The sequence below is a fragment of the Pseudophryne corroboree genome (genome assembly GCF_028390025.1).
Source record: "Pseudophryne corroboree isolate aPseCor3 chromosome 3 unlocalized genomic scaffold, aPseCor3.hap2 SUPER_3_unloc_3, whole genome shotgun sequence".
NCBI classification, from domain to species: domain Eukaryota; kingdom Metazoa; phylum Chordata; class Amphibia; order Anura; family Myobatrachidae; genus Pseudophryne; species Pseudophryne corroboree.
In genome coordinates this window covers 3,618,281-3,645,694 of record NW_026967519.1, presented here as the reverse complement: position 1 = coordinate 3,645,694, position 27,414 = coordinate 3,618,281, and the positions used below count along the sequence as shown (strand labels likewise).

At 46.5% G+C, this 27,414-nt stretch overlaps 1 protein-coding gene across 1 annotated transcript; it reads right to left on the bottom strand.

Moving 5' to 3' along the window:
* Window positions 1–861: 861 nt before the first annotated feature.
* LOC134984007 (oocyte zinc finger protein XlCOF7.1-like) lies at window positions 862–26,971 on the bottom strand. The gene is made up of 9 exons (XM_063949665.1): window positions 26,846–26,971; window positions 26,173–26,283; window positions 7,101–7,262; window positions 6,552–6,737; window positions 4,976–5,099; window positions 4,311–4,510; window positions 3,872–3,998; window positions 3,590–3,784; window positions 862–2,735 (listed from the first exon to the last, which is right to left on the bottom strand). Exons 1-9 carry the CDS (start codon window positions 26,969–26,971, stop codon window positions 1,747–1,749), a joined length of 2,220 nt encoding a protein of 739 aa, XP_063805735.1. The 3' UTR covers window positions 862–1,746.
* Between the last annotated feature and the right edge of the window lie 443 nt (window positions 26,972–27,414).

Here is a 27,414-nt window from a genome sequence, read left to right as displayed (position 1 = left end):
CCTAATAACTCATCATAATAAATAATGGGGTTTAGTTCATATAATGATCAATACATATAAGCTTGCAGCCTCCGTCAAGGGATGGGGACCCTTGATGGGGGCTGCAAGCTTAAATGTATTGATCAACATATAAACTAACCTTATTATTTATTATGGGTGAGTTGTTTCAGTGAGTGCAGAGCCACTGTGATTTTTATATATATATATATATATATATATATATATATAATACATAACATATATATGGTCGAGTCACATTATTATGACCACTAGCTAGTAGCCAGAGTAACCACCGTGTGCAGCACGGACAGCAGCTAGATGGCTGAACTGTCATTAGACACACGTCTGGTAGCCCCCAGGTACAGTGTGACAGTAACCTGCTCCACCGTAGTGTGTCAGTCTGCTCTCACGCACCTTTGTAGCCGCTGTTCACCTCTCACATCAATGGCACGTGGTGCTCCGAAGTTTCCATATCAGTTATTGGCAATAGTGCCATTTGCCCAGTCACGATACACCGTCACCACAGCAGCTCGCGGACAGGTCACACACTGCGATGTGTCAGAAAGCCGATAATCATCCCTTTATGTAACTCCGATAAATCGCCCCTTTTATCACTCGCCTTATATAACCACCAAGCCAGCGCACGACACGTGACGTACTTCATGGGCTACACGCTGCCAACGTCAAATGTAGGCGGTGGTCATAATAATGTGACTCGACCGTATGTGTGTATAGTGTGTGTGTGTGTGTATATATAAAATAAAATAAAATACACAAACACAAAGTGTTTCCACAAATTCAACACATACAAATAAATATACAACGGGAGAAACTACGCTGGTGACAACAGGTGTTATAAACAAAAAATAAACTGTTTTATATGGCATCATAGGACACACGATGGTAAAACAAAATTAGCAGCAAAAATATCAAAAGGAAAAAATAAATAAATGGTGACTGGTAATCGTACAATCCTCAGATATAGAAAATTCTGCTTTATATCGGGGGATAAAGTGAAAAGGTCGGCATCACAATGTTGACAGTTATATCAGCAATGATAAAATGTCGACACTCTCAGACCGTCGACAGGTGAAATGTCAACACTGTCAGAACATGGACATTAGGGTTAGGCTAAGACATTTCATTACTGTCTTCAGGAGTGTTGACACAGTCAACGTTGAAATTAAAACTGTCGATATTTCGTAACCAAGCCCTCGACAATTCTTGGCGATGAATGTAGCTGGACTTTCCAGAGTGCTGCAGTCTCTTACACACGGATACTTTCTTGTACAGTTTATTCCGCAGTTAAATATTACATATATTGACGACATATCCTGTATCATAAACCGTCATCAGAAATAAATAAAATGAATTCAAATAGCTGACATGCTCCTATAAGAATAAATATAAATTATGCAGGCATACAATAGTCCAGAGGGTCTCAAACGTGGTCCTCAAGGCACCCCAAAGGTCCAGGTTTTAGGTTCATCCATGCTTGGCCACAGGTGACTTCATTAGCTCCTCAGTCAATTTGATTTATGGTTCCAAATTCATGGATCTGTCTCCACGAAGGTACTAGCCAGCCAGATCCACTTTCTTGGGTGGACAACTGGTGGTTGGTCGTGAACTGTGATGATCACTGACTAAACAGCAGAGTCTCCGGGGGAGCAATGTCGGAAAGCTCCCAACCTTCTTATAAAGAGATATCTGGTGGCTGTCAGGGAGAGATGCTGGAACCGGTGACCGCTACAGTTTCTGTGAATGTTTGTAGATTCTGTCGTGTCTGGCCAGACTTGATTTCTGTGTAAAACATTTCCCGCAACCGGAGCAGGAATAGGGCTTCTCCCCCGTGTGAGTTTTCTGATGGATGACGAGATAGGATTTCTGTGCAAAACACTTCCCGCACTCGGCGCAGGAGTAGGGCTTCTCACCTGTGTGAATTCTCAGATGGAGGAGGAGATTCGCTTTCAGCGTAAAACACTTCCCGCACTCGGAGCAGGGAAACGGCTTCTCCCCGGTGTGAATCCTCTGGTGTCTGACAAAATCTGCCTTTTGCGAGAAGCACTTGCCGCACTCGCAGCAGGAGAACGGTTTCTCTCCCGTGTGGTACCTCTGGTGCCTGGCGAAGTCGGACTTCTTTATAAAGCACTTCCCGCACTCGTAGCAGGAGAACAGCTTCTCCCCAGTGTGATAGCGCCGGTGCCTTACCAGCTCCGCCTTCTGCGTAAAACATTTCCCACACTCAGAGCAGAAAAATGGCCTCTCGTAGGCGTGCATCCTCTGGTGGGCGGCAAAGTCTGACTTACTCACAAACCACTTTCCACACTCAGAGCAGAGGTACTGCTGGGCGCCGGTGTGAGTTTTCCAGTGCTCGGCCAAACTTGGTGGGTTTGGAAAACATTTCCCGCACTCGTAGCATGGAAACTGAGTCTGCAATGCGTGACGTCTCTGTTGTGTGATAAGATTTGTGGGAAGGGTGAAGCGCTGATTGTAATTGGCATACGCAAACATCTGGTCACCGCTATGAGACGTAATACGTGTAAAGTCGGAGTTGCCAGGAAAGTATCTCCCACATGTAGACGGACCAGATGATAGATCTGCACGGCGGTGCACCGGATGTATATTTGTAGTGATGGCATTTTCACATTGTGGAATTCGTCTGATGTCGTTATCTTCTATGTGATCCGGAGATGGAATGAGATGTCCCTGCGAGATATTCCTGCTTGTCTGTCCGTCTGTTTGAAAGAAGATACAGTACGTGTACGTTTAATATAATGTTTACCTAAAATTGTATTTTTACAATGAGCATGGGTGGGTTAAGAGATGACTGGCCACATGTGCAATCTCCCACCCAACTGTGGCTCCACCATTACTAAATCTGGACTCTGCAGCCAACCTGGGGAGAGAGCAACCGGGCCAACACTGACACAGATGCCGCCTACTCCGTAAGTGCCATCCTGTGCCCCTGCAGCAAGCCAAACTATGCCCCCAGCAAAAGCGTCTTGAATCTATAAGAAGAACCAGTCACCTGGAGACCACCAATAAAGGAGTTGCTCCTCTGAGATGGCCTCATCGGTCTCAACTCCAGTAATTAGGATCTCAGGAGATTGAATGTATGAACCCGGCATCTACAGGCAAAGTACAACCACTGCCAGGAGATGGCAGTGCCTGACATAGACTGCTGCAACCCTAGGTAGAAAAACACCACCAATGTGGTCACCAAATACATGGATGTGGCCTGAGGCAGGAGAGAGACATCGTACAGGATCTCCAAGCTGGATGCCAGGAGAGGTGAGGGGTTACGGCTACTGCTAGACCGACTGAGAGGTTACAAAATAGGACAAGCAGTCTTCTTCCACGGTGATGGAGAAGTGGGACTGCTGCCAAGCCAGCAGCGATGGGGGAAAAGCCTGGTTACAAAGAAGCGAATCCCTCAGGGTTGGCTATAAAGAGACCAGTATTGCACTGTAACCCTGTTCCCCCTGTGTTATGCTACATCCGCTATAGTGCGATCAATTTAACCCTTTCATGCAGCACCATTGGTGATTTTATGTTAACAAACTTTAGCATCCTTCATTCAGATATTTGCCTGGGTGGGAGAATATGCTTCCAGGTCCGTGGTACTGGAGGCAGGGGACAGGCTGCAACGTAGGCTGGTAGGTGCTGGCTTGCGGTGGGCTTTGGTGGTTAATACCAGATGATTTCTCCGAGGGTTGGTACTGGCAAAACCCCTGGGGGCGCCCTGGAGACATTACCGTGGATGCTTTGTCCTCATTGGTTTCTGCTGACGGGAGAGGACGTACAATAAGAGACTGTTATAGTGACTGAACAAGGAGAATATGTGACTCTGTATTTAGTGATTATTACTCACCGGCACTGATATCTGTAGGGATTTCCTCCTCCTTACACTGCTGATCACCCCTCACATACATCTCTTCTTCCTCTTCTTCTTCTTCATGTTCTATTACTTCAATCTTAATATCAATCTGGTTTTCATTCTAAATCACATAGAAAATAATGAAACAATGACTAATGCCTCTTCTGATTGGACGATTGTGGACTGACCCCACCCTCGGCCGTTACTAACATCATCAGGGTGCTATTATATGATATTACGGCTACATATCGGCACTACATAATAACCGATGTTCCCATCTATGCACAATTCTCATCTTGTCTTTAGTTATTTTCTATCAGAGGCGCAACTTTTAAATTCTTCCCCCTGGGTAACACCTCATCACATTATCAGGCTATGTACAAACAGGGGAAGCTGACTCTCGCATGCTACAGAAACCACCAATCCCACCAACCTGGTCCTCCTGTAGGACACTGTGACTCTCCTCTGCCCGATCCAGGGAACAGAGGGGACTGGAGCATCTCTCCGGGGTACTTGTGTCACTGATTCCGCCTGTAGGAGACACGCCTAGAGACTGCTCAGTTCCCCCGACACACAGTAATGGCTCCTGGGTGTCGCACTCTTTCCAGACGTCTTCTCCACCTCTGTGTATTCCTGGGCATGAGAAGAAATTATAAAGAAGACTATAAAGTGAAAGAGAGCTTACATCTGTGCTATATAAACACGAAGAAGCTTATTCAGTGGTGTGCACAGGCGTGTCTGTGTCTTTATACCTCGTCCGATTGTGGAAAAACTGAGACGCCCACTTACAGCGTTTTAAGACCAGTGTAGAGTGTATTTAGATGTAGGATTGGTGGCACCATCAGAACTTGTAGCAGCCCTATGGCCGTTGCGGTTTCTCCGTCTGAGTATGGCCTTGTATTATCAGTGGTTCTGCACCTCTGTAGGCAGCCACTTTCAGCAATACACATGCACTGGCTTGGTCACCCCCTCCTGCTACCATCCAGGAAAGCCCACCATAATTCCCAGACCCTGCATCAGAATATGTACTGCGTCTCTGTGCGCAATCAACGTGCATGCAGCGCTGACTCCTCATCAATATATAAAGTCTCCTCTTACCCGGTGATGTGAGGGTCCGGTGATTCTCCATCATCACGTCCTTGTACAGACCCCTGTGTTCCTCTATATACTCCCACTCCTCCATGGAGAAATAGACCGTGACGTCCTCACACCTTATAGGAACCTGACACACACAATGATACAGTCATCACCCAAACACATCCCCTGGTGTTACTGTATAATGTCCCATTCCCAGCAGTCACCTCTCCAGTCATCCCCCAGATACATCCCCTGGTGTTACTGTATAATGTCCAATTCCCAGCAGTCACCTCTCCAGTCATCACCCAGACACATCCCCTGGTGTTACTGTATAATGCCCCATTCCCAGCAGTCACCTCTCCGGTCATTACCCAGACACATCCCCTGGTGTTACTGTATAATGTCCCATTCCCAGCAGTCACCTCTCCGGTCATCACCCAGACACATCCCCTGGTGTTACTGTATAATGCCAAATTCCCAGCAGTCACCTCTCCGGTCATCACCCAGACACATCCCCTGGTGTTACTGTATAATGTCCCATTCCCAGCAGTCACCTCTCCAGTCATCACCCAGTCACATCCCCTGGTGTTACTGTATAATGTCCCATTCCCAGCAGTCACCTCTCCAGTCATCACCCAGATACATCCGCTGGTGTTACTGTATAATGTCCCATTCCCAGCAGTCACCTCTCCAGTCATCACCCGGACACATCCCCTGGTGTTACTGTATAATGCCCCATTCCCAGCAGTCACCTCTCCAGTCATCACCCAGACACATCCCCTGGTGTTACTGTATAATGCCCCATTCCCAGCAGTCACCTCTCCAGTCATCACCCAGACACATCCCCTGGTGTTACTGTATAATGTCCCATTCCCAGCAGTCACCTCTCCAGTCATCACCCAGACACGTCCCCCCGGTGTTACTGTATAATGTCCCATTCCCAGCAGTCACCTCTCCAGTCATCACCCAGACACATCCCCTGGTGTTACTGTATAATGCCCCATTCCCAGCAGTCACCTCTCCAGTCATCACCCAGACACATCCCGAGGTGTTACTGTATAATGTCCCATTCCCAGCAGTCACCTCTCCAGTCATCACCCAGACACATCCCCTGGTGTTACTGTATAATGCCCCATTCCCAGCGGTCACCTCTCCAGTCATCACCCAGACACATCCCCTGGTGTTACTGTATAATGCCCCATTCCCAGCGGTCACTTCTCCAGTCATCACCCAGACACATCCCCTGGTGTTACTGTATAATGTCCCATTCCCAGCAGTCACCTCTCCAGTCATCACCCAGACACGTCCCTAATGTCCCATTCCCAGCAGTCACCTCTCCAGTCATCACCCAGACACATCCCCCGGTGTTACTGTATAATGCCCCATTCCCAGCAGTCACCTCTCCAGTCATCACCCAGACACATACCCTGGTGTTACTGTATAATGCCCCATTCCCAGCAGTCACCTCTCCAGTCATCACCCAGACACATCCCCTGGTGTTACTGTATAATGCCCCATTCCCAGCAGCCACCTCTCCAGTCATCACCCAGACACATCCCCTGGTGTTACTGTATAATGCCCCATTCCCAGAAGTCACCTCTCCAGTCAGCAGCTGAATGATCTTGTTGGTGAGTTCCAGGATCTTTTGGTCATTGTGCCTCTCATGTGTCAGTGAGTGAGGTGGAGGCACCGGGATGGGGCTCTGGGTCCTGCTCAGTCCTCCGGATACGCTGGGATGGCTGCTGGGTGTCTCACCAGATGTCTTCCTTGCTACTGTATACTGCTGTGTATTAAGAGACAGTAATTAGTAATAGAGATGAGTGATGTCACTGTGACGTTCCCAGACTCCCTCACCTCCCCAGTCAGGTCCCTGTGTTAGTAATAGAGATAAGAGCGATGTCACTGTGACACTCCCAGACTCCCTCACCTCCCCAGTCAGGTCCCTGTGTTAGTAATAGAGATAAGAGTGATGTCACTGTGACACTCCCAGGCTCCCTCACCTCCCCAGTCAGGTCCCTGTGTCAGTAATAGAGATAAAAGTAATGGCACTGTGACACTCCCAGACTCCCTCACCTCCCCAGTCAGGTCCCTGTGTTAGTAATAGAGATAAGAGCGATGTCAATGTCACGCTCCCAGACTCCCTCACCTCTCCAATCAGCAGGTAGATGATCTCCAAGGTGAGATTTAATATCTTCTCCGTCATCTGGCTCCTGTCCTTGCCCATCCTCAGTGGGTCAGTGGAATGATCAGAATAGGAATCTGTCCCTTGTAGACAGGATTCACCCACACCTAACCTTACAGCATTAAACTGGAAATAGAGAGTAAATCAGATGAGTAGGAAATAGAGCCCTTCGTTTTTATATGCAGATTAAAGATTAATGATCTGATCATCCACCATCCACTGTTCCTGTACCCCGGTGGGTCGGTCCAACCCTGCATGTTTCTCAGTAAGTCAGTAGCCGGCAATTTTGGCCGTAACCATTCAGTGCAAATTGTGTATGAGAGAAGCTGCTTTACACTCCGGCCAATGTAACTATACAATACAGTGATTGTGGGGTTTCTTATATAAATCTTATTTCATTTTGTAGCATTAACTGCATTCTCAGTATAGATAAATAGGACGTACTTTACTAAATATAGGCGCCGATACTACCAATGAGAATAATAAAAAACTACTGTAATATTAATCAATCTACCTATATATATGCTATAACAATAGGTAGAAGAGAGCCTGTTGCATATACTGTAACTACTTCCAACTTTACATCACTGTTTCTCATTCCTAATTTTTGCCGATAGTATCCAACCCCGATCTTCAGGATAGCAATCCCTACGGAGTGGCATATTTTTAGCACCTTCGGGGGTTACACTGGTGGTCATTCCGAGTTGATCGCTTGCTAGCAACTTTTTGCAGCACTGCAAGCAGATAGTCGCCACCTAGGGGGGAGTGTATTTTCGCTTTGTAAGTGTGCGAACGCTGTTGCATCCAACGGCACAAATTTTTTGCCGTTTCTGAGTAGCTCTGGACTTACTCAGCCGCTACGATCACTTCAGTCTTTTTGGTCCCGGAATTTACGTCAGACACCCGCCCTGCAAACGCTTGGACATGCCGGCGTTTTTGCAAACACTCCCAGAAAAAGTGGTCAGTTGACACCCACAAATGTCCTCTTTCTGTCAATCACCTTGCGATCGGCTGTGGGAATGGATTCTTCGTTAAATCCATCGCCCAGCACCGATCCTCTTTGTACCCGTACGACGCGCCTGCGCAATGCGGACAATACACATGCGCAGTTTTGCCGAGATTTAACCTGATCGCAGCGCTGCAAAAAGTTGCTAGCGAGTGATCAACTCGGAATGACCCCCAGAGTGTTACCAATGTTTGGATGGCGGTTGCTCTTTGGTTCTTAGGGGTCTATTCATGAAGCAGTGAAAAAAAGTGGAAAAGTGAGCCTGTGGAGAAGTTGCCCGTGGCAACCAATCAGCTGCTCCGTACAATTGTATAGTATGCAGATTATAAATGTTACTTCAATGCTGATTGGCTGCCATGGGCTCACTTTTCACTGCTTCATGAATAGACCCCTTACTCTCTCTCAGCTTAGGGAAAATACCCCAAAGTTAGTTTTCCCCTATTTTATATAACACACGTATGCCAACCAGCTCTTCTCCCACTCTCTGATAATTCCTGCCCACCAGACACTGTAACATGTATAATGGGACTTCACCCCACCTCTGTGATCTACATGGACCCTAGATCTAGACTGGATTCACTCTGGACTAGCAAAATGGTAGAATGGAGGTAGGCTTTAGGTCTTACATGCGGCTGAATCGGCAACTGGTATCTTTGTCATATATGCAGAGATGAACTTCAAACTGGTGCATAGGGCTTACTACCCTCCAAAGCTAAGATGTCTGACTGGTGCCTCCTCTGACTCCAATGGCTTCAGGTGTTCTCAGGCTGATGCAGACATGGGGGTCTATATACTAAGCCTTGGAGAGATATAAAGTGGATGAAGATAAAATATCAACCAATCAGCTCCTAACTGCCATGTTACAGGCTGTTTTTGAAAAATGACAGAAGCTGATTGGTTAGTACTTGATCTCCGTCCACTATATCTTTCTCCAAGGATTAGTGCATAGAACCCTTAAAGACTTCTGGTCAACTGTTAGGACTTGTATGACCATGGGCATAGCTTTAACCATTAACATGGGCTGGGCCCACTGGGCTATTCATTCTTCTCCGTCCCCGCACCCCTACTCTATAGGCAACGCTCTATTTTTTGACTCACATGGCTGTAGCTGCTAATAAGACAATTCTATCCCCATGATTCCACAGGGCAAATATTTCTATATCACTGATGTTCCCTCAGTCAACATTAATGGATTGGATTGAGTGTTTGTTAGATACTGAAGCCAGGGCTGAAACATTCTTTGCCATCTGGCTCCCCTGCTACACTGCGCTACCCCCTATTGTACAGGTATACACCAGGCAAGCTGTAAAGCTGGGTGCACACCTATACAATCAATAGGCCTGACAATGTATAGATGTGTTATCAGTACCAAGGATACAGCGGACAGCTCCTTCAACCACAATACTCCATGTAGCCTGAGGATACAGATAATAAGTTGTACCCTGTTCTCCATCGCCAATACCTATGTCATCAGGACTTATCGGGCTGTTATCCAAAATAAAGATGTCAGGGCCAAACCTTAGGAGCCAGTAATTTAGTAATGAGCAATTGACAGGGTTAGGGCATCTTTATACTATGGTCATCTTAAGGGGTTGGGTATGCGCGGGAGCGGTGTAGTGGTTGGTCTCCATCCCGATTGCAGATGGCATGCCTTTCTATGTAACACGGTAGGGACCAGGCCAGACAGTGCCGTAACCAGACATTTTAGCGCTGTGTGCAAGAAACGACATTGGCGCCCCCCCCCCCTCTATGTAACTTTGGTGCAGTGCATGCCTACGGCGCGCACAAAAAATATAGGGGCGTGGCTTCATGGGGAAGGGGTGTGGCCACAAAATAATAGAAATTCATATAACGGTGCACAGTAGTCTCTATTATTCAAATTAAGGCGCACAGTAGCACCACTACACCAGGTAGAGCCCCTTTTACACCTTACGGCGGGCAGATCCCCTTTTTACACATTACGGCGGGCAGATCCCCTTTTTACACATTACGGCAGACAGCATCCCCTTTTTACACATTACAGCAGCAGCGTCCCCTTTTACACATTACGGCAGACAGAGTCCCCTTTTATACACATTACAGCAGGAGTGCCCCCATTTTTTTTACACATTAGGCAGGCAGAGTCCCCCTTTTATACTTTACAGCAACAGAGTCCCCCTTTTTTTACACATTAAAGCAATAGAGTCCCCTTTTTTTTACACATTACAGCAGCAGAGTCCCCTTTTTTACACATTAGGGAGGCATAGTCCTCCTTTTTAAACATTAGGCAGGGGGAGAGAGAGGGAGGGAGAGAGATTTGCCTACCGTCGGGGGAGCCACCACTCTAATGGTAAGCCCACTGCATGGAAGGAGTCAACGCTCCTAGAGCCAGGCACCACTGAACAACAGCACGGGGGAAGCAGCTACTCCTGACACAGCAGATGAGACCAGCATTGAGACCACAAGCTGCAGCGCCCGGTAACCAATCTATATCACACGCTGACAAGGTTGCCGGGTGCTGCAGCTTGTCGGCTGCATGCTGGTCTCCCTTGTGCTGCGCAGTCATATGTGGCATTTGTGTGCCAGCAGATTCGCCCACAGTGCAGATGCGCTGTGGGCAATGCACCACTGGCCCACACCTAGTTACGACTATGCAGTATTATAACATTTTCTTGCACTAACAACACAACTTACAAATAAAAATAAATGTGGGATACTTTGACTTCCTATATAAGCAAGATGTCAACTCCATATTTTATGCCTCTGAAATAATCGGTAAAGGATCAGAGCAAAAGTACCTTCTCTTTGAGGAAAACGATTTGTGTCAAAAGCCACAGAACATCTCACGATGCTGCTCCATGAGGAATGCGCTTGTATTAGAAGTTACACAGCGTGCAGGCTATTAGTGGAATTACAGTATCAGGAAGTATGTGCAATGTGATCTTCGCTGTTGAAGACTGCGGAGTGGAGGTTCTGCGCGATGCCAGGCACACACTCACTGATTTATATACAGTCACCCAGGTCCTACGTCTCCACGCTAAATACTAATAATATAGCTGTATGTACGTGACTACTGGAGTCAGGAGGTAGATGCAGGGCCGGTGCAAGGTTTCTCGACACCCTAGGCAAAATTTCAGCCTGCTACAACCACACCCTACCACCACCCCAAACCACACACCAGTACCCACTTTCCAACCCCTCAGGTGAAAGTGTGGAGGTAGCATCTTAGAAGTTCAACAGCCGCTGTCTGCATTTAGTTTAACAAGGATGCATCTCCCAGAGTTGATCCAACACAAGCTGGTGCCTAAGGCAGCTGCCTAAAGCTGCCTAATGGTAAAATATGAATACAATCACTGCGCTAATGGTATAGAGCTGCTCTGTTTAGAATCAGATAATGTGAAGAAGTATACGGGAGCACTTGAAAAAGTGTGACTGAGTAAAATATTAATGCTAATACCTGTGGGGAAAAGAAGGGGGGGGGGGGGGGGGGGTTTAATTATAATGTTTTACAGCCCTATTTGAATAATGTTGAAGGAGTCTGTGACAGTAGTGCATGGGTTCCTATAATAGCCGTCCGTGAAAGTCGCGCAATGCAAGAGGTGGTTCCGGATGGTAACTAGCTATCCCTACTTCTGCCATAACTGTCGTGATTTCCTCCGCTATCCGTCTGTCAAAGTCAGAAAAATGTCTCTATGCACGTTGCCATATTTGCACCGCACACTGGTCCGCGCTGCGCATGCGTACGCTCTCCCGTGAAGGCGCATACCCGAGATAGCGTGCACTCGCAGGCGCGGTATGCGTATTTACGGTAGAGTTTATGTAGTCGTAGCGTGCGACTCATTCGTTACAAATGTTCACAATTAATGTAGTTTGTAGATCATGGTCACCTTGATAGATTCTGAAAGTTTGGTTAAAATAGAAGGTCCCTGTTTAAAGGAATCCCTCTTTGTATTGTACGAAGGGTCTGACAGGAATCATACAGCAGTGTTTGGTACCCATCGGAAGAGTATTTAATTAGTAATATTCCGGTGTTGGTTTGGAGCGTATTAATCGCTCGTGCGAATAGTTATGGACATAAGAAGTTTATGTCCATTTCTATTATTTACACATACTCAGGTATGCGGCGGGAAACCCAGTTTCCCACCCACCTGAGCTGTTGGAAATCGTCACAGCCCACCTGTATGAATCACCCTATGACCTTTTGTTATGATGCAGGGCCGAATTCCTTCGGCCAATGGACAATGGGATTGTAGGACCATGAGATTGCATTGTGTGTGGGGCATAAATAGGCAGGCCGACCATATCCAACTCTCACTCTCTCTCATCAACGGTTATCTGCTGATAGCCGGGAGCTGGATATCGAGGCGCAGGCGATCATACCCTTTGTGCGTAAGTTTCTCTCCGTAATCATTGTCTTTCTGTGAGCCAATTTCTCTCATCTCTCTCTCTCTCTCTCTCTCTCTCTCTCCACTTTTCTCTTATATCTCTCATAGTATTATAGTATTGTATTGTATTGCATTTAGGTCAGTGTAGTATTGTCTTTTGGTATTTATTGTTTAGTTCTGTGGTTAGGAAGTCTCTGTTATATTGTAGTGTATCATTTGTACTGTTATCCCCTTTTTACAAGTATATTAGATATAATACAGTTAATAGGCTTTGGACCCTAAACCAGTATCTGTGTATTTTCTATAGTATTAAGTGTTCACTTGAGCGTCGGTGACGCTCAAGCAGCCTTGTAGTTAGTCAGGTTACACAAGGTTGCACTTACACCCTGTACTCACATTAAGGTATTCTGTGTATTTCTTTGGTATAAGGTTTATACATAAAGGTATAGCGCTGTGAGCGTCTGCATCGCTGGTGACCTCCTCGTGGTCTCGAGCGTACGCTACGCTACCGCGAATCATTACTCTAGTGATAACCAATAACGTGTCCTGTGATCACTGGGCCGTGAGCTAACGTGACGCTTGAGCGTCTCGCTTACTGCTGAGCGATCGTTACGCAAATAGCGTACCATTACGGTACTTCTTAAGTAAACAGCGTACAGTGTTCTTAGACTTCATAAAGGGTTATAATTACGACAAAAGGAATTTAGCATTGTCAATTGGGGACTCGTCCGATCCTTCTCATATCTGCACTAGGTAGATCAGCAGACATTATCCCTCCAGCAAAGGGTGGGAGGTTGTCTCGCAGTGCTGACGGGATAAGCGTCTGCTTCGCTTAGATAAAGAGTGCTGAAGGAATCCGGGAACCGGAAGTAAGAACAAAACGCTTGTGTCTTTTAAAACTGTTTTATTTCTCTTCTGTCTTGCGTATACACGCACGCATACATTTATCTGCATTTCTTTTTTTCAATTTCGTATATCACTATTCCTGTTTGCCAATTTTTATAGTTGATAGAAAGTGCTAAAAGAGATTTGCTGTTATTTCATAGTAGAGGTAATAGTTAAAGTATAGAACAACACACGATTTGTCTGAGATACAAGGCAGTCAGTGTGGATTGCGGTAGATGATCAGGGATCATTTACATTGATAAAAGTATATATTGTGTTACGGTGGATCTTTGCATTGCGTACACGTGTCGCTAACAAAGACTAGCGTACGCAATCCAAAGGCAGACGCACGCAGCGTTCACTACGCAACGTAGCGTCCGGTTACGCCCACGTAGCTCAAGTCACGAAAAGTTGAATTAGCGCAAAGCGATAATTAGCGCAAAGCGATAAGTAACGCACAGCGGTAGATAACGCGAAGCGGTAAATAACGCAAATCTATTTTTGGAAAAATCTGAAATTTAGTTTAACAGATCCTGCTCCTAATTGGTAACACTGTTGGACTGAAGACAATTTCTGCGCAGAAATAGATATAGAAACAAAGTGTACATGTGTTGAGTGAGTGTGGTTTTGTATACATAAGTTTATACAACTTTAAGGTGGAACCAAAAGGAAAGCCGGGTACTCGTCAAGGGACATACGTGTAAGTGACATATACGGTGGCTAGGGAGGCATCCCTGGTTAAATAATATTTGAGCATTAGAGTATAGCGGACCATAAGGTAACAAGACCAGGAGGTCATAAGGTAACAAGACCAGGAGGTCGTAAGGTAAAAGGTCCGCTATAAAAGTCCAGTGGCACAACCCCTGGGGGCGTTGGTGCAGAACCCATATAGGCCATACAAGCTCTTGCTGAAGGAATCGCGGCCGGAAACATCGATTCCATTGATCTTTCAGTACATAACAAGTAGTGCTTGTGTACTGAACGATTGGACCACACGTAACTGTGTGCAGTAGTTAGTAATCTGACCTAATACCATTAGAGTAAAGTGGTCACAAACGCTATTTGTACATTCTGACGTGATTTGTGTAATTTTTTATTTTTGGAAGGGAAGTTCGCTGGTCACTCAGGAACTATCTAACAACCCCAACTTTACTGGAAAGAGTAAGTGTCCTGCGGGTAACCCTCATATGTTCCAGTAAACTGAAGGTTCCATAGGGGCCCTGTATCGAGTACGCCAGCACCACGTCGGTGTGATCAGGTCGTATTGGTCGAGGTGGGAGAGTGAGTGGGGTACTCGGTAAACCGCCACCGCCGGCCTACTGTGGAGTAATTTGGTTGTCTGAAAAGGCTTGCTGAAAACCTTGATACAGAGATCCAAGGAGGACTAAGCAACACCTGCAGACTATGGGGGCCAGTTGCTCAGGTAGGGGGCGATCAACCCTGGTTCAGGTTGATTCTGTGAACCGACCAGTTGGGTCGGCACGATATGTAATGTGTGAAAAATATGGAAGTCACACCGAATCTTTATGTGATGAATGGGAGAGAATGACTGTACAAGACAGGGACAAATTCCCAAGAATAGGTAGCTTTAGTCCAGAAGTGTTACAAAATTTAAGGAGGAGGATATGTCTCGTAAAATCAGCAAAGAGACGAATTCAGCATCATGATTATTTACAGTTATGGCACCAGGAAGGTGAGATACAGAGAGGTTTGGCTCTGGCGGCAGGATCTGGGGCAGTCAGGAAGCTGATAGCCACAGCTCCTCCTCCACCATACATTGCAGGAGAGAAGTTGATTACGGAGAGAAACGCACTGGGTTATAAAACAAAAACTCTTAGTAACCTTGTAAATGTTAATGATGTTAACCAAATAACTCATGCAAGTATTAACCCGTGCAAGATGTACCCTGTTTTGAACCTTCCTCAGGAGTGTGATCAAGAAGACGATTCAGCAACAATTTCAGCTCTCTCTCTTGCAGCCACCATAGCAGAGACCACAGTAGGCACAGCGACACCCACGAGATTAGTGAAAGCCCCTAGCGGAGGGATAGGTGAGGTCGTGTCAACGGGTAAGTACGGCACCATGCACTACACTGAAACAATTGTACCACAACAAGCTGTAGAATCTACACAGGAAGAGGCTGTTAGAATTGCTCCTGTAAGGGTAATAGCAGTTCCCAATGGAAAAACAGATGTGTCTGGAGCCACTCCCATAAGGAACATTGCCATGTACACTCCATTTTCCAGAATGGAATTAAGAACAATAGTGTCCGAATTTCCTGACCCCAGGAAGGATTTAGTTGCTAGCCAAAAATACATCAGGGATCTAGGTAACACTGTAGAACCCAACAACAAGGATTGGCAGATACTGTTAAGAGCTTGTTTACCTTCCAATGTTGACGCAACTCAATTTTTAGCTGACTGTGCATTGGATAAAGATGTACCGCTTACAGACGTGTACAACAAGGATAATGTAAAAAGGATAAATTTACAGCTAAAGGAGTATTTCCCAGCCGTTGTTAAATGGAATAAAATATTTTCCATTAAGCAAAAGGAGTCCGAAACGGCAACAGAATATTTTCACCGGGCACTATTAGAAATGGCAAAGTACACTGGTATAGAAGACATTAAGACCAACCCAAACCATCGAGAAGTAGCAGTATCTGTACTGATGGATGGTTTGAAAGAAACATTAAAAGCTAGGGTACAGACCACGCAACCATGCTGGCGAGGTCTGTCAGTGTCCACATTGAGAGAGGCTGCTATTGATCACGACAGAAATATCACTAGGCACAGGGAGTCGCAAAGTGATAAGTTGATGTCAGTAAGTATACAGGCGCTGACCACAAGGCAGCCTGCGTATGTACCACCGAATCCTGTGGGTAAGGCAAGTGTAATAACATGTTTTTCTTGTAACAGACCGGGACACTTTGCACGAGAATGTAGAACAAAGAATGTACAAAGATCTTTTCAACCCCCTAGACAACAACACAACACACGACATTGGGAGCAGGGTCCACAGAGGCGGAGTTTTGAGCCACATACAGGGGAAACAAAAAGATACCCCCCGAACAGAGATTGGCATGCCTCTGGTAGTTCCCAGCTAACTCCCTCACAAGTAGTTGCTGCCAGCGGGATTCAGGGAGGTCAGCATACCCAATAGGGGTGTGGCCATACCTGTAATCTGCAGCCAGTTAAGTTGATTGCCAGCCTTGGAAGTGAACCAGAGATTGCAATCAATGTAGCTGGAAAAACTTTAAACTTTCTTGTAGACACAGGGGCGGCCAAGTCAGTGATAAATTCGGCAGTGGGCATGAGAACCACTGGTAGGACAATTCCAGCCATGGGAGTAACAGGAGTAGTCCAGCACTACCCTGTTAGCAAACCAGCCGAGATTACAATAGGGCCTTTGCATACCAAGCATTCCTTTTTGCTGGCTGCATCGGCACCAACTAATCTCCTGGGAAGAGACTTACTATGTAAAATGGGTTGCGTCATTTATTGTACTCCTGGAGGTGTATTCTTGGACATCCCTGAGAATCACGCTCAGGAAGTACGAGACATGTTAGACTCCCCATCAAAATTAATGTCACATTCCATTATGACAAATAGGAATCCATCCCAAGTAGAAGAGATGACATCTCAGATACCAGAGTCACTTTGGACAAAAGATGGACAGGACACTGGATTAATGGCAAATGTAGCTCCAGTAGTTGTACAAGTAAAAGATGGTAGGATAGCTCCAAAAATCCCACAGTATCCTCTGAAGCCAGAGGTGGAGTTAGGAGTTTTTCCCGTAATAGAGCGCTTGCTACAACAGGGCATTCTAGTAAGAACGTCCAGCACAGCAAATAGTCCCATCTTCCCTGTTAAAAAGAGTGGGGGGAGGGGTTACAGGCTAGTGCAAGATCTAAGGGGGATTAACAAAATAGTTGAGAGTCAGTTCCCCGTAGTGCCTAATCCAGCTGTCATCCTAATGCAAATTCCTCCCACTGCCAAATTTTTCACTGTTATTGACCTCTGCTCCGCATTCTTTTCGGTACCTCTGCACCCTGACAGACAATATTTGTTTGCATTCACATACAGAGGAGTCCAATACACGTGGACTCGGTTACCCCAAGGTTTCATAGATAGTCCAAGTATATTTTCCCAGGCTTTGCATGATTGTTTACAGTCTTTCCAACCGGAGAGTGGATCAGTGTTGATACAGTACGTGGATGATCTACTACTGTGTTCTGATTCATTGGAAGCTTCTCTGAAAGATACGAAACAGCTCCTGTTTCATCTTTCAGACACAGGTCACAAGGTTTCCAAAGACAAGTTGCAATTATGCCAAGCTAAGGTAAAATATTTGGGACACTGTCTAACACAAGGACTGAGACACCTGACCGCTGATAGAATCCAAGCCATTAGAGACATGACACTGCCACAAACCCAGCAACAGATCAGGACGTTTCTAGGAATGTGTGGGTATTGCCGTAATTGGATCCCAGGGTTTTCCATATTGGCGCTACCTTTGCAGGAAATGGTCTCTTCAAACAAACCTGATCGGATTTCGCATACAGACGAATCTGAAACAGCATTTGAGAGACTCAAGCAATGCCTAACGCAGGCACCAGCACTAGGTATGCCAGACTATGGGAAACCCTTTGAACTATACGGAACAGAAAGTGCTGGGTGCGCAGCAGGTGTACTAACACAAAAACACGGTGATGCCAGCAGGCCAGTTGCATATTACAGCGCTCAGCTAGATACGGTAGCGCGATCCCTCCCCACATGCTTGCGTAGCGTTGCGGCGATAGCATTGCTAGTGACAAAAAGCGAAGATGTCGTGCTAGGCCACAACCTCACAATCCATACACCGCATGCGGTATCTGCCTTATTGAATTCTGCCCAAACCAGACACGTCTCATCAGCAAGGTTTACGAGATGGGAATTGGCATTAATGGCCCCAGTAAACATCACCATAAGGAGATGCAGCGCATTAAACCCTGCAACATTTCTCCCAGGTGTGCCTGGTCAGGCACAAAGGGTGGGAGGTGAGAGTGATGGGGAAGGAGGATTTAATGCAAAGGAAGATACACATGATTGTATGGAATATTTGACCCAAAATTTTACCGCAAGGCCTGACATCAGTGACAATCCACTGGAAGATGCAGAACTCACGTTCTACACGGACGGTAGTTGTCATAGACAGTCAGACTCGGGAGACTTGTGTACTGGATACGCAGTCGTAGATGACCAAGACACCATAGAAGCGGAACCGCTAGGCCCACCTCACTCAGCCCAGGTTGCTGAACTGGTCGCCCTAACCAGAGCATGTGAATTGGCTAAGGGTAAGTCTGCCAATATCTACACCGATTCCAGATACGCGTTCGGGGTAGTCCATGATTTCGGAGCCCTATGGCGGCTCAGAAATTTCATGACGGCAGCTGGCACACCGATAGCGCATGCAGCTCATATAAAAAGGCTTCTAACAGCGATACAGGAACCCGACAGAGTGGCTGTTATCAAATGTAAAGCACATACATATAGCCAAGACCCAGTATCCCTTGGTAACAGCCGAGCAGACGAAGCCGCAAAGCTTGTAGCTGCTACCCCCATACAGACAGACACCACACAACTGATGGTATTTAATACCATCAACACACAGAAGTTGTGTGAGATGCAGAATTTGTGTTCCACACAGGAAAGAGCAGTCTGGAAGGCAAAGGGATATGGCCAGGAGTCCTCAGGGCTCTGGACGGATGGACATGGTAAACCGGTGGCCCCCAGGGCATACCTTCCATGTCTGGCTGAAGCAGCTCACGGGCTGACTCATCTAGGCAAGGAGGGGATGTGCAAATTGGTAAGAGCATACTGGTGCGCCCCAGGATTCTCCTCTCATGCGAGTAAAAGAGCAATGTCATGCCTTACCTGTCTGAGAAAGAATGTTGGAAAAGCAATACCTACAGAACCATCCCATATCCCACCTGCCGGCGGCCCTTTCCAGGTAATACAAATTGACTTCATTCAATTACCCCCATGTCGAAATTTGAAATATGTACTTGTCTGTATAGATGTTTTCTCGAATTGGGTCGAAGCATTTCCAGCAGCTACAAATACTGCCATGTTTACAGCTAAGAAAATTGTGCAGGAATTTGTATGTAGATATGGTATCCCTAGAATCATCGAAAGTGATAGGGGTACCCATTTTACAGGTGATGTCTTTCAAGGAATGTGTAAATTAATGGGTATTGATAGCAAGCTGCACACTCCGTACCGTCCACAGGCGAGTGCGAAGGTCGAAAGAGTGAACAGCACTATTAAAAATAAATTGAGTAAAGTAATGACAGAGACAGGATTGACGTGGCCAGAAGCTTTACCCATTGTTTTGTATAGCATCAGAACCACTCCCAGGTCCCCTCTTAATCTGTCTCCTTTTGAAATCTTGTTTGGTCGACAACCGCATGTCATGATTAACCCTCAGGATGATTTGAAATGTAACAATGAAGTAACTGTAAAATACTTAATTAACATGAGTAAACAGTTGAGGAATCAAAATGATAATCTGAAGTTGGTGATTCCTGATTTACCAGATAGTAATTGTCATGACATTGAACCTGGGAATTATGTAATGATACGAAATTTTCTACGCTCAGGTTGTCTTATTGATAGATGGGAAGGACCATACCAGGTCTTATTGACTAGCATCACAGCATTGAAGGTTGCTGAGAGAGAGACTTGGGTCCATTCATCCCACTGCAAAAAGGTTGCTGATCCAGAGAAGTCCCGTGATAAGGAACAGACGGTAGAGGTTGTATCACTAGAGTGTCTGTTCCAGGAGGACTGAGGCGGCACCTGAGCCTTGAAGACCGGAAGCAGTTGTCGACTCCCCTCTCCCTTTTATTGTTTTTCTCCACTCCCCAGCCCCTCTCCCTTAAAAAAAAAAAAAATTTCTTTTTCCCCCTTCTCATTCTTCTCTATTTCTTCCTCAAAGATGGACTTGCCCCAAGAGACTGTGATCCGGATTTTGATGTTAACCATGATGTTGACCAGAGCAGTCTGTTCCGGCGAGAGTACCATAGAGGTCGAGAGAGGTTCTGGAATGGGTTCCGATTATGATGATGGAGGCGTAGTTTTCCAAGATCAACCAAACCAACAAGCAAAGGCGAGTATCAGAAAACGATCCGATAGAAGAAATTGTGATGGATTGTTAGCTGAAGAAAATTGTATCTGTAGGCTCTGTGATAATCTGGTTGAAGATGGATGCATAAAGAAATGCCAATCTAGTTTTAATATCCATATGGACCGGCATCCATTGAGTGACTATCACTCCTTAGTGGGTAACGTGTTAAACCAAACAGATTGTTGGGTATGCTCTCAAGTACCTCAGGGTCACAGCAAATCAGGGCTAGTACCATTTCCTTTAACGTTAGGGGAGGTACTTGAGCTAAGTGGTGGGAGACCGGTGGATCGGAGGTTTAACATCTCCAGCCCTCCTAGTTTGAAGCTCCACCAATACCATGTGGATAGGTCCCTCTTATGTTTTAATATCTCCAATCCCAGAAAACCGGGAAATTGGGAAGTGTCATGGAGCAACCTTACCATGACCTTTTCACACAGAGCAGATAGAATGCCTACAGATACAGAGCTCGTACGCCACATAGCCAGTAGAGGAAAATCTTTCCGGTATCGATATACCTTAGGAAATAGGATTACTAAAGTTGGAGAGGTATCACCAGGATACTGTGCACATATCGTACAAACTGATACGTGCATTAAGCAGATGGAAGAATTAGGGTCAGGAGATTTCACCTGGAAGGTTTGTAACATGGTCATGTCCTTCTCCGTCCCTTATGTTCTCCCCGATGATGCATATTTCATATGCGGGAGAAAGGCGTACAAATGGCTTGCCCCAAACTCTGAAGGATTGTGTTATATTGGAAAAGTATTGCCTGAAGTGATGACTGTTACACATGACAAAATGAAGGACATACACCGTGGTGCCCAAGCTCCTTATACTCACACTCATTACGAGCACCGAGTTAAACGACAACTGTCAGAAAGGTTAGAGCATCCGGCCTCTGATCTTATCCATGAATCCACCGGGATTCAGGTTCTGGTAGCGTTAGATTTCACTCGCACCGCTCGAGGTGTGATGAATTATAGATACATTTCCGCACTCGCCAATTTGTTAGATAATATCACTGAAATGTATGATGACACGTTTAGATACACTGGAAGAGAACTTCAAGCCTACAAAACAGAACTAGTTCAGCATAGGATGGTTCTTAATTATCTTACAGCAGTAACAGGCGGATATTGTGTTACATTGGCAACACAGTACGGCATAAAGTGTTGCACGTACATCACAAATAGCACCGAGGACCCGGTAGAGGTAATAGACCAAAAGATGGACGATATTCTCCAATTGAAGTGGGAATTTCGTCGAAAACACAATCTCACCCTTGCTGCTGTAGGTAATGAGCTGACTGGTTGGGTGTCATGGTTGAACCCGCGAAATTGGTTCTCCGGTTTAGGAGACTGGGCTCAAGGAGTCATAATGGATGTTGGAAAGTTTCTACTATGTATCTTGGGTGTCGTTATATCGATTGGATTGATATTTAGATGCGGGCAGGCTTTAATGAGGTGCAAACAAAGTACAAAAGTGATGAGCTTGAGGAGTGAGGAAACCGTAATTAACCTGGATTTGATTTATGACCCAATGATAGAAACCAGAATGTGATGAAAATGCGATTATACGGTCCGTTTCTTTCACCTGTTTTTCTGCTTTTCTCCCAGATACAAAGACCCCCTTGGACGAGGAAGCTGACGAGACGAGATGTATACAGACAACGGATTGACCAAAGAAGAAGATTTGACAACTTTAAATATGGACACTTGATGAACTTTGCCATGGATCCCCAGTTTCCCTAGTACTTTTAAACTCACGCTAGCCCAACATTTTTTGTAAATCTGATGGCTCAGACAAAGCTATTTGCTCATGCCCAAGGAGCAATACAGCGCAAAGAAGACGACTCTCAACAGATACCGAACACAACTTCAACAACAGATGTACATTTCCCTGACATAGAATATCATTGCATTTTTCGTAAGTGTTCTTTATCTTCATCCCTACAACCCTCAGGTAACGACACACATAGACGATAGGGAATACAGGCACAGATATCAGCAACCACATACCTCCCCCATTCATGTATCATCAACTAAAATGTGCATCCCCATTTTTGTTACAACCATAGCCGAAATGAGCTCGGTAGAGTTTGACAGCCCATCCACAGACCTGTACCACAGGATAAGAAGGAATTCAAATGTATACTTCGCAATACCTCGAAGCTTGATTTACCACACGTACGGCACGATGATACATGACCCTCCAAACATGGACTCATACACACATGCTTCTACTTTCTCACTAGGTCATACCCTTTTCACACCTACTCCTCTCTTCTTCCTTACCCCACCATGGAAATCAATTAACCCCTGATTTACATTTTTCTCCTTAAATATTTTAGAAGGTGGCAGTTATTATTGACTGCCAAAGGGTGGACTGTCAAAGTCAGAAAAATGTCTCTATGCACGTTGCCATATTTGCACCGCACACTGGTCCGCGCTGCGCATGCGTACGCTCTCCCGTGAAGGCGCATACCCGAGATAGCGTGCACTCGCAGGCGCGGTATGCGTATTTACGGTAGAGTTTATGTAGTCGTAGCGTGCGACTCATTCGTTACAAATGTTCACAATTAATGTAGTTTGTAGATCATGGTCACCTTGATAGATTCTGAAAGTTTGGTTAAAATAGAAGGTCCCTGTTTAAAGGAATCCCTCTTTGTATTGTACGAAGGGTCTGACAGGAATCATACAGCAGTGTTTGGTACCCATCGGAAGAGTATTTAATTAGTAATATTCCGGTGTTGGTTTGGAGCGTATTAATCGCTCGTGCGAATAGTTATGGACATAAGAAGTTTATGTCCATTTCTATTATTTACACATACTCAGGTATGCGGCGGGAAACCCAGTTTCCCACCCACCTGAGCTGTTGGAAATCGTCACAGCCCACCTGTATGAATCACCCTATGACCTTTTGTTATGATGCAGGGCCGAATTCCTTCGGCCAATGGACAATGGGATTGTAGGACCATGAGATTGCATTGTGTGTGGGGCATAAATAGGCAGGCCGACCATATCCAACTCTCACTCTCTCTCATCAACGGTTATCTGCTGATAGCCGGGAGCTGGATATCGAGGCGCAGGCGATCATACCCTTTGTGCGTAAGTTTCTCTCCGTAATCATTGTCTTTCTGTGAGCCAATTTCTCTCATCTCTCTCTCTCTCTCTCTCTCTCCTCTTTTCTCTTATATCTCTCATAGTATTATAGTATTGTATTGTATTGCATTTAGGTCAGTGTAGTATTGTCTTTTGGTATTTATTGTTTAGTTCTGTGGTTAGGAAGTCTCTGTTATATTGTAGTGTATCATTTGTACTGTTATCCCCTTTTTACAAGTATATTAGATATAATACAGTTAATAGGCTTTGGACCCTAAACCAGTATCTGTGTATTTTCTATAGTATTAAGTGTTCACTTGAGCGTCGGTGACGCTCAAGCAGCCTTGTAGTTAGTCAGGTTACACAAGGTTGCACTTACACCCTGTACTCACATTAAGGTATTCTGTGTATTTCTTTGGTATAAGGTTTATACATAAAGGTATAGCGCTGTGAGCGTCTGCATCGCTGGTGACCTCCTCGTGGTCTCGAGCGTACGCTACGCTACCGCGAATCATTACTCTAGTGATAACCAATAACGTGTCCTGTGATCACTGGGCCGTGAGCGAACGTGACGCTTGAGCGTCTCGCTTACTGCTGAGCGATCGTTACGCAAATAGCGTACCATTACGGTACTTCTTAAGTAAACAGCGTACAGTGTTCTTAGACTTCATAAAGGGTTATAATTACGACAAAAGGAATTTAGCATTGTCACGTCTTCCTCCGGCTGGTTCCTTTGTGGCGTCTGCCTGCTCGTGTGCCCGTCGGCGCTAGGCAGATGACGTCACCGCTTCAAGGTCTCTGGACTCCATCTCAGTGTCTCAGCGCTCATCAACACGTTTCAGGCAGGAATGCCCTCTCTCAAGGATGGTCCGCCCTGCAAACGCCTGGACACCCCTGCGTTTTCCACGACGCTCCCAGAAAACGGTCAGTAGCCACCCAGGAACGCCTTCCACCTGTCAATCTCCTTGCGAAGGCCACTGCGATCGCTTTCTTCTTAGGGACCTACGCTACCGGCGTCCCCCGTTACCGGGCAGCGACGTGCCTGCGCATTGCGGACGCGGTGCATGCACAGTTCAGACCCGATCGCACCACTGCGAACAACTGCAGCGTGCGATCGGGTTGGAATGACCCCCTTTGTTCTCTATGCTGCACATGTCTCACGTGTCTAGTGGGAAATATGCCCACTGTGTGTGTATAATGTTTTGAGTGTTTCACAAATCCATGCATTAGACCTCCAGATTCTCGCATTAGCTTAAGGTAGTAAATTAGGCTTTCACGGCTGTCTGTAACTACAGCCACCAGGGTCCTAACTATGGCTGTGCAAGTAGTGGTGTCGCCCAAGGATCAGGATGCACACTGCTGTTGTACAGCTGTCCCAAGTGTCCTGAGAACACTCTGGGCATGGGATGTGGTCATGTGACCAGCGCTCGGGATCCCAGCGGTCACCATGCCAATGCCGTGATTCTGAGCTAATAAAATGGCATGGACTATTCCCACTCATGGGGGTCCACGACACCCATCGAGCGGGAATAGAACATGTGGCGAGCCACCGACCCCGCTGCGGGATACCGGAGTCGGTATGCTTACCGCCATGATCCCAAGCGCTGGTCTCCAAGCCCCAATCCCTGGGCAGTGCTGTACTTCCCGATGCTGGTGGTCCTGCCCCCACAGCGTAACATCATGATGTCATGTGTTCATGAGGTGTGGATGGCACAGAGCGCAGTGCCTCCTTTATCTGGCCCTGACATCCACTTTGCATGCAGCTCAACCGCTATTGCAGCATACTAAACAGACATTGCATTCTAACAAGTGGTGTGTACAGGGTTTCACTGTATAATTATGGCTTAGTAGAAAGATATCAGGTGCTGTTTACAGGTCTTTACTTTCTTTTTGTATGGGAACACTCAGCTGTAATGGCAGTATTGCGGAGCCCAATCGCGGGGGATGGGAGGGAAGGCAGGTAATATACGGGAGCGCAATCGCAAAGGGGGGGGCAGGCTTCATGCGGGAGCTCAATCGCAATGGGGGGGGATGGTGACATGCGGGAGCTCAATCACGTAGGGGGGCAGGTAACATGCAGGAGCCTAATCACGGTGGGGGGGCTGGTGCTAGCGGGTAACATTCGGGAGCCTAATCGCGGGGGGGGGGGGGGGTAGGGGGGGTAGCGGGTAACATGCCGCGGGAGCCTAATCGCGGGGGGTGAGGGGGGTGCTAGCTGGTAACATGCCGCTGGAGCCTAATCGCGGGGGGTGAGGGGGGGCTAGCGGGTAACATGCCGCTGGAGCCTAATCGCGGGGGGTGAGGGGGGGCTAGCGGGTAACATGCGGGAGTCAAATCGTGGGTGGTGGGTGTGCTAGCGCCTAGCATGCGGGAGCATAATTGCGGGGGGTGAGGGAGGGTGACATGCGGTACTCTGGCTATTCAATCATGGTGCTGTCATCGGAAGGGTGGGGTGGGCGGCAGGATTGCAGAGAGAGGATTGTAAGTGTTTAGAATGCATGGGTTACACTCACGTTAAACACAGTCACAGCAGTGCCGACTGATAAGAGTTGGCCGGCCACGGCATTCCTGGCTGATCCACTCCTCACTCTCTTAGGGAAGAAGAGGAGATAGCTTTGGCTGAACTGTGGAAATAATAAAGAAAGCATTCTCCAATTGGCAGCGTGCGTGCCGCCCTCCAGTGGCCGGCGTCAATAGGCAGCTGCCTAATGCTGGCGCCGGCCCTGGGTAGATATAAGAAGGGTAATTTCGGATCACTGCAGTGGCTGGTTGCGCCCCCAGGCAAAGTGCGCTGTGTGCAAGGCACACTTCGCACACTGCTAGTTACGGCCCTGAGGCCAGCGCCCCAATCCCAGTCTTGTAAACTTCTTCCCTTACTGTGGCTGCCCCCTCCTTCAGTGGTCACTGTGCTACCTGTAGTGCTTGTATTCTGCCCTATACTTATAAAACAAAATATTTACACTAGTGGCCCTAGCCCCAGGAACTGCCCCCACCTGTAATATAAATAGAAAGACTCAGGCCTATAATAACCAAAAACTTATGTAATATACGTTACTCACAGGCACTTCTGCACCAGTGTGTCCTCTCTGCTTTCTACTGCTTTTGTCTCATCCGGACAGAGCACAAAGGAAGGCACTTCCGGTCTATGCGTTCCACCCGACTTCCTGGTTGTGCGTTCCACCTCACTTCCTGGCAGTTCGATCCACCTGACTTCTTGGTTGTGCGTTCCACCTGACTTCCTGGTTGTTCGTTCCATCTTACTTCCTGGTTGTGCGTTCCAGCTGGAATTCCTCTTGCTGTAGTACTGTACATGATAGCTTGGACTACAGCTCCCAGGATGCATTGCTATGTGCTCTGTTCTGTTGAGACAATATCATCAAATAGCTGTTTACCCTGCAGTACCCTCTAGTGGTAACTGTCAGTTTTTTCGCTTACATTTTTTTCACATTGTAGCCATTAATGTGTGCATCCCACTCAGTGTAGTCACAGGCTAGCTAAACAGGCATACCCTCCAACTCTACCTTTTTAATAGGTACAGTACCTTTTTTTATGGTCTGTACCTATTTTTGGCTCTCCAAACTTCCATTGAAAGTATAGGAAAAGGGGCGTGGCCCTTTACCTGTGACCACGCTCCTTTTTCTAATTTGTACCGATTTTTGTGTGTAAAATGTTGGAGGGTATGAATAGGTGCAGTCCCTGAAAGTCTGGGGTCCCAACATTTACCCTTAATATCTTTTTTCAATTTGGGGGGGAGG

Coding starts and splice junctions, on each gene's coding strand:
- LOC134984007 (XM_063949665.1), bottom strand. CDS start 26,971: ATGTACAGTACTACAGCAAGAGGAATTCCAGCTGGAACGCACAACCAG. Junction 26,284..26,845: donor GTGGATCGAACTGCCAGGAA/GTGAGGTGGAAC, acceptor TTATTTCCACAG/TTCAGCCAAAGCTATCTCCT. Junction 2,736..3,589: donor AAGCATATTCTCCCACCCAG/GCAAATATCTGA, acceptor TCTTTCAAACAG/ACGGACAGACAAGCAGGAAT.